Source organism: Rhinichthys klamathensis, unplaced genomic scaffold, assembly GCF_029890125.1.
Source record: "Rhinichthys klamathensis goyatoka isolate OS25496 unplaced genomic scaffold, OSU_Roscu_1.1 h1tg001520l_1, whole genome shotgun sequence".
Classification (NCBI taxonomy): domain Eukaryota; kingdom Metazoa; phylum Chordata; class Actinopteri; order Cypriniformes; family Leuciscidae; genus Rhinichthys; species Rhinichthys klamathensis.
The window spans coordinates 1-7535 of NW_026607464.1; the positions used below are offsets into that span (position 1 = coordinate 1).

Below are 7535 nucleotides of genomic sequence, written 5' to 3' on the forward strand. Positions count from 1 at the left end.
GGTGCTGGATGATCCAAGTGAAGACCATCTGTACATGGGTAAGTCTGGCCAGATACTCATCCTCTTGGCAGATGCTACACACTTGCACATGTACAATTTATTCTACTTTTTGGTGCTTAATGTATGTGAAGCCAGAGAATGTAATGCACAACACCTTAACTCCTCTTCCTCTGTGCTTTCACAGTATTCGAGCTTGTCAAACGAGGGTGAGTAAGCACGTTATTTCTGATTGTAGCGCCGGCTCCTGCTGTGCTAGTGTCACTCTGCTACAGAAACTGTGTCTCATTCCCCATGTGTTTGCAGAGCAGTGATGGAGGTTCCTGCTGATAAGCCCCTGGATGAGGACCAGGCACGCTTCTACTTCCAGGACTTGCTGAGAGGAATCGAATATTGTGAGTGCGGGAATTTAGCTAAAGCTTAGCGATGTCATCAGTACTCATGATTGGTTCTAGTACATCCAGCTAAAAGGGCACGATACCTTGCAATTGGCTAGGCTCTGATAAGTGTTATGGAGCCACACTTTTAGACTTAGACTATTAGTCTTTTCCACAAAGCTTATTCTGGCCAAGAACAACCCACTTAGCAGTGTTATTTTAGTATTGTTTATATACTATTATAGTATTTATTAATAGTATATTTTAGTTTTTTGTATGTTTAAATTTGTCATTTTGTCATGTGGTTTTGACATTGTTTTTTTAAAAAATATTGTATAGCTTCCTTTTTTATATACTATTATAGTATGTATTAATATTTTGACAGGCTATATATATTTAGTATATATTCAGGTTTTTATTTTTATTTTATGTTTAGGTTTTAGTCACTTTGTCGTGCTTTTGTCATACTTTTCGTCTACATATTGTAATTTTTTTTGCAAGTTTTGTCTTAAAATTTACACTTTCTTTTATATCCTAATTTTTTCAAGTTTTAATCATTTCGTCATGTGCTTTTGTCATTTTTACCATATTTTCAGTATTTATATATTTAAAAAAATATATTTTATTCTTTAATTTTAATACTTAATCTTATTATATTTCAGTTAGTTTCTAATACAAGGTTATCAATACAAGTTTTTTTAATGTTAAATTAAGCATTATTTATATTTTATTTCAGCTTTTTAATAGTTTTAGTTAACGACAACAGCACTGCCACTTATACAGGAAGAAGCCATCTGACTGACATTTAAAGTAAATCTGTGTACCAATAGCATAAAAACAATCAGATTAGAGCTTTTAGTTTTCATCTGCAATATGCATCAAACAGTGAGACTAGACACAGTTCTTGTTGCTAGTCATCAGAATGCTTTAAATAACAATCAAAAGTGATGTCAACTACTTATCCTCAACAGTACATTATCAGAAAATCATCCATCGGGACATCAAGCCTTCCAACCTGCTGGTGGGAGAAGATGGTCACGTTAAGATTGCCGACTTTGGGGTCAGTAACCAGTTTGAGGGAACGGACGCCCTGCTGACCAGCACAGTGGGAACGCCAGCATTTCTTGCCCCAGAGACCCTTTCAGAGACCCGCAAGAACTTTTCTGGAAAGGTTAAAAGCTCTTTTCTCTAAGATAGTTGCTAATTTTGCTGTCAATTGCTGTCAAGTTTGATTTGATCAGGTTAACATCATGTTTTTATAGGCTCTGGATGTGTGGGCTATGGGAGTCACCTTGTACTGTTTCATCTTTGGAGTGGTACGCTCTGTTTTGACCGGTGTTAAAAAATAATCCAACATTTAATTCTGCAAAACTGTGTAAAGTGTGTAAAATGGATGTTGCCTTTGACTATACTTTCTCTCTCCACAGTGTCCTTTTATGGATGAGCGTATTTTGAGCCTCCATCAGAAGATCAAGGCCCAACCGGTGGAGCTTCCCGAGAAGTAAGTATTTCTCTTGAGCCTGAAAGACCTTCCCCTTCTGCTTTGACATTGATAGCATTTTTGTACCACTTTACAGCGCGGACATATCAGATGACTTAAAGGACCTTCTTTTTAAGATGTTGGACAAGAATCCCGAAACCAGAATTACTGTCCCACAAATCAAGGTCAGTATGACTCTTTTCTTCACCAAGGACGTTTTCTTTCGAGTCCATCATAGGTGAAATGCGTAATTTCAGAACCACTAACGACACCAATAATGTTTCCTGATAGCTAGTCCTCATCTGTGATTGGTCAGAAAAACAAGCAGTTTTGCCCCAGAATCGCTCTATTGGTTGATGTTTTGTTTTTCCCCTTATACACATACACACAACCGTTCAAAAGTTTGAAAGAAGTCTCTTATTCTTACCAAGTTTGCATTTATTTGATCAAAAATACAGTAAAATCAGTAATATTGTGAAATATAACTGCAATTTATATATACATTGCAGTTATATTTCACAATATAACTGCAATATTTCATAATATTACAATATTTCAGTTATATTTATATTTGTAGTTATATATATATATATATTATATATATATATATATATATATATATATATATATATATATATATATATATATATATATATATATATATATATTAAAATGTAATTGATTCCTTTGATGGCAAAGCTGAATTTTACTCCAGTCTTCAGTGTCACATGATCCTTCAGAAATGGTGATTTGGTGCTCAAGAAACATTTCTTATTTTGATCAATATTTAATACACTTGTGCTGCTCAATGTTTAATTAGTCTTAAAGGGATAGTTCACCCAAAAATGAAAAGTCTGTCATCATTTATTCACCCTCAGGTTGTCCCAAACCTGAATGAGTTTCTTTGTTCTGTTGAATACAAAAGAAGATATTTTGAAGAATATGGTAACTAGACAGTTGACAGTAGCCATTGACTTCCATAGTATTTTTTTTTCTTCCATACTCTGGAAGTCAATGGGTCCAATCAACTGTCTGGTTACCATTTTCTTGAAAATATCTTCTTTTGTGTTCAACAGAACATTTGGAACAACTCTCACTGACCCCAAACTTTTGTTTTGTACACGATAGTGTAGTTTTTCTTATAATGTTATATTTAGCCTCCATACTTCAATTGAACCAAAAATAGAACTCTTCCTTATTCTTAAAAGAGGATTTCAAAGCACTTCCTGTGTGAATATAGGACACTCCAGCAACCTAGACACAGCCTCGAGTTAATTAATGATATCAAAGCTGGAATTTTTGTTCCGTTGTTGTTGTAGGTGCACCCATGGGTGACACGGCACGGTGCTGAGCCCCTCCCCCCTGAGGATGACAACTGCTGCAGTCTAATAGAAGTGACAGAGGAGGAAGTGGAAAACTCTGTCAAGCACATCCCCAGCCTGGCCACCGTGGTGAGATCTCAAACCCCTGGTGGCCTATTTACACAACCTTCATTCTGTTTTATGAATACGCATAATGGATTCAGTGCTAATAACCACATCAAATTAATAAACAGATTAATGACCCAATGCCTGTTTTTGAAACTTACTGCATGTTCTCTGCTACAGATCTTGGTTAGGACTATGTTGCGCAAGCGTTCTTTTGGAAACCCGTTTGATTGGGGCCGCAGGGAAGACAGGAGTCCCACCGCTCCAGGACACATGCTATCGTAAGTCTTCCTCAGTTGGGATGAGCTATAACTGGAACAGACATCCTGAACATAGACTTGGACTTCTGCAGTGGTTTCTGTGATCATTGAAAATCTGGAATGGTTTTTATAGCTGGTTTGACAGTACTTTAATTGGACCTACTAATATAGACGTACTATATAAAAGACTATGTCACTACACTAGGTTCCAATGTAATACTATAATGATGTATTTTCAGGTTAAATAATGTTTAATGTCTATGCAAAGCATTTCCACAGAAAATAATTTTGACTACTTTCTCAATTCCTTAAATACAAATGAAAAGGTTGTTTACAGCAGTGCACCGAAAGCCTGGTAGGCAAGCTATGCTTTAATACAGGGGTCTCAAACTCAACTTAACTGGGGGCCGCTGGAGGTAGAGTCGGGGTCAGGCTGGGCCGCATCAAGTATTCCACAAAAAATAGTATTCAAGTATTCCAAAAAAGGAGCACAACTGATCCAATCTTCTCAATATTTTTTATTAACGTTTCTTCTGAACTGTTCCTCTGAATTTGAACATTCCTTTCTGTACATGATTGGTTCTTCATGAGCTGTCCTTCTGACAGTTGAAGTTCATTTTTACAAACTTTCTTTGTCTATAACACATATTTGTGATATTTATATTTGCTTATGTCCTTTTTATTTTCTTTATACAACACATTAATGATATTGAATGTTTTTTTTTTTTTGGAAGGCACATTTCCTTTTATTATACTTAGAAAAACAATTATTGCTTTTGAAATACAAATATTTGCAGTCATGTCTGCCCGTCTTATTGAATTATTTCTACACATGCCATGTCTCAGGCAAATGACTGACTTTGCACAAATCAAAGCAAACTGTCTTATTAACCTGTTGGACACATATTACAAGCTCAAAATGATTATTCTCACATTGTTTTAGAGCAGGGTCTCTCTCCAACACGTCGCTCGCGAGCTCGACAAGGGGCCGTTGCCGTTCTCATATCGCGCTCACATATTTTGCGAGCTCAAGTTCGTTATTTCAAATGTAGGCGCGCGGCAAGCACGCTCATAATTGAAGCGACGCGCTCATTTTTTCCAGGCGCAGTAAGTTTGTACTTCGCGGTTGTCATTGACAACTATTGACAACAAACCCACCGTAAGCTGTCACGAAACTATCTATGTTAGCACATAAGGGATAAAGAAATATATATATTTTTTAAAACGCGGCACATGCAACGACGGGCCGCACTAACATTAAACTTTAATGTCAAGTAGGGGGCCACAAAATATCACCCCGCGGGCCGCAAATGGCCCTCGGGCCGCGAGTTTGAGACCACTGCTTTAATATATTATTCAGCAAAGATGCTTTAAGTTGATCAAAAGTGACAGTATAGACATTTATAATGTTACAAAATATTTCTATATCAAATACAACGTTCTATTCATATACAGTAAGAATTATGGGGAAAAAGGTTTTCCACAAAAATATGAAGCATTACAACTGTTTTCAACATTGATGAAAATGATAAGAAATTATTCTCTAACACTAAATTAGCATGATTTCTGAAGGATCATGTGATTTCTGGAGTAATAGCTGCTGAAAATTCAGCTTTGCGTCACAGGAATTAATTCCATTTCAAAATAAAAAGCGGTTATTTTCTCTTAGTTGATAAATGAATGGGTTTTAAATCATATATCACATATTGAAACCAAAACTCATTGTTAACATTAAACGCTTTTAATGTACTTTCCGTTATCTACCTGATTAACCTGCTAAGCTGAAATGCTTCACGCAAGATGCTAAAGGCTCTGTCCCAAATGGCTCATTTGATGTGGACTTGTGGCCTTCACTTGTGTGCATCCATTAAATCCACAACACCAAGATGCATTCAAAATCATATACTGTTTTTTTTTAAAGTACGTTCTATATATTATGAATGTTTGTAGTATGAATGGAATCCGGACGTACTACATTCACCATGTTGACTCTGTCATGTGAGCTAAAGCGTTAGTTGCGTTACGTCACTGCCACTCACAGATCCTCTCCCGTTGCCTCATGGGATAGTAAAGTGCCCATCGGATGTGCATGCCAGATTCTCACCAAAAGTTGTAGGTCATCCGGTTACTTTTCACCTAATGTTTTATGAATACTGAAATTTGGATATACTACTTTTTTCACCTACTATATAGTAGGGAAGTATGCATTTTCTGACACATAGCGCCCATATGTAATTTTGTGACTCATGAGCGCCCCCTTTGGAGCTATGCACTCTGTTGCAATGATATTCTAGGTTGATTACTACCTAGCAAAGTAATATAAGCGTATAATATTAGCTTTGCTAAGCTCGTCGTTACTTTACTTTTTAAAACCATAAAGACGAGTATAAATTATTTTCTGTGGTAATCAATAGCATGTTTAAGTAATATTTAGCATGAAACATTCTTTTAAGGCTTTTGTTTAGTCATGGTTTCAGGAATATTTGATAGATACGCTCCGATTTAAGAATTCTCACATATCCGCATCTCTCCTGCCGTCTAGAAAAGGGAGAGCAGGGAGTTTGAAATACTGCCGCAATCTCTGTACCCCCAGGTAAAGCTCCGCTAGCCTGTTAGCGCTCCACCTATGTCCTGTTCACTCTCCTCCACCTGTATTATATGTAGGAGATAATGGTCATGCCCATATTGAATGGTCTGCACTTAAAATGAATGATGTGGTGTTTTTTTAGCATGCTTTTAGGATCAAAACAATTCTCATTCGGATGGCTTAATGAATAACAACTTCTCCGCTTGTGTTTTCCTACCTAATAAACAGCATTTTATGCATGTAATATCTCAAATATTCATGATATTCCCTTCTAAAAACCTCTTGTATGTATTTAACTGTACAAGCTATGTTCAATAATAGTACATCAAGCATTTATATTTTGCATGTAATGTTTTAACAGATAAATATAAGTTCATGGGCAGTTCAGGATGATGTTTTCCACGTCCTTCTAAATATCTGCATGCCCCTCATGCATAATATCAGCAACGCAAAGAAAAGAGCATCCTGATTTGCCACCCAGCCATGGTCATTTTTTACAAGGACTTTGATTGGTTTGTCGGACTGGGTGCATTTGCATGTGGCACCGCAGTCCCAGCCTCCCCGGTACAACCCCTCGCAAAAACATGGCAGTCAGTCACTCTCATGTGCCGCCTCCTGACCCGAGCATATGACTGATGCGATGCCATGTACTTCCCCTCGTGCTGACTTAATTTACCCACTGCCTAACAGTTCTAGTCGCACTTAACAACAGTCTGCATTGCCGCAGACAGGTTGACGCGCCTGGAATGTGCGACTGTTTTAAACCTCCACATTTATCTGTTTCCTAGGAAACAAGAGAGCGAGGAAGGCGTGCGGAGCATGGACCTGCCCTTCGTGGGCGAGGATGAAGTTCTGTCCTGATAACTGTGGGCGTCTTACTCAAGGGAAATGCATCAAGATGGGGCTGTTGTGGCTTCCGGAAGGCCAGGAAATGGACCTGGGGCTGGGGCGTTGTTGATGTGGAGGGTGCCCACCCGTTCATGCATGCATTTGTACAGTCCACAGCAGCATGCACCGTATCTGTCCGCCCAGGTCTCTGCCGTCTCTCAGGACCCGTTTTCTGTGTGCGCGTGTTTCTACTCTCCTCTCCGGAACGGAGACTCTGCTCTACTCCTCTACTGTAGCTAGGGGGCGCCACTGAAGGCCAAACGGATGATCATCTTTAAGAATTATTTTTAGAAGAAATGTACAATTTCTTCGGTTTGTCCATCAGTCATTAATTAGAGAGACATTCTGCTTGATTTCAGTTTTGGAGATCTGACCTAAATTTGAAAATAATCATTCAAAATTAATTTCATTTTGAAAATCTTCTAAAAAAAAAAAAAAAAAAACAGGTTTGACAAAATTAAGAATAAATAATATACTGTATGTGTATTAACTTTAGTGAAATAAATTAATAAATGGCCT

At 37.6% G+C, this 7535-nt stretch overlaps 1 protein-coding gene across 1 annotated transcript; it reads left to right on the top strand.

Annotated features, from left to right (window-relative positions):
* Positions 1-4: 4 nt before the first annotated feature.
* LOC130079900 (calcium/calmodulin-dependent protein kinase kinase 2) lies at positions 5-7187 on the top strand (the record flags this gene model as incomplete). The annotated part of the gene is made up of 11 exons (XM_056245138.1): positions 5-38; positions 185-206; positions 304-392; positions 1346-1545; positions 1637-1690; positions 1802-1875; positions 1952-2039; positions 3174-3305; positions 3462-3562; positions 6084-6134; positions 6917-7187. Coding segments are annotated over 11 exons (918 nt in total), but the record flags the coding sequence as incomplete, so codon positions are not given.
* Between the last annotated feature and the right edge of the window lie 348 nt (positions 7188-7535).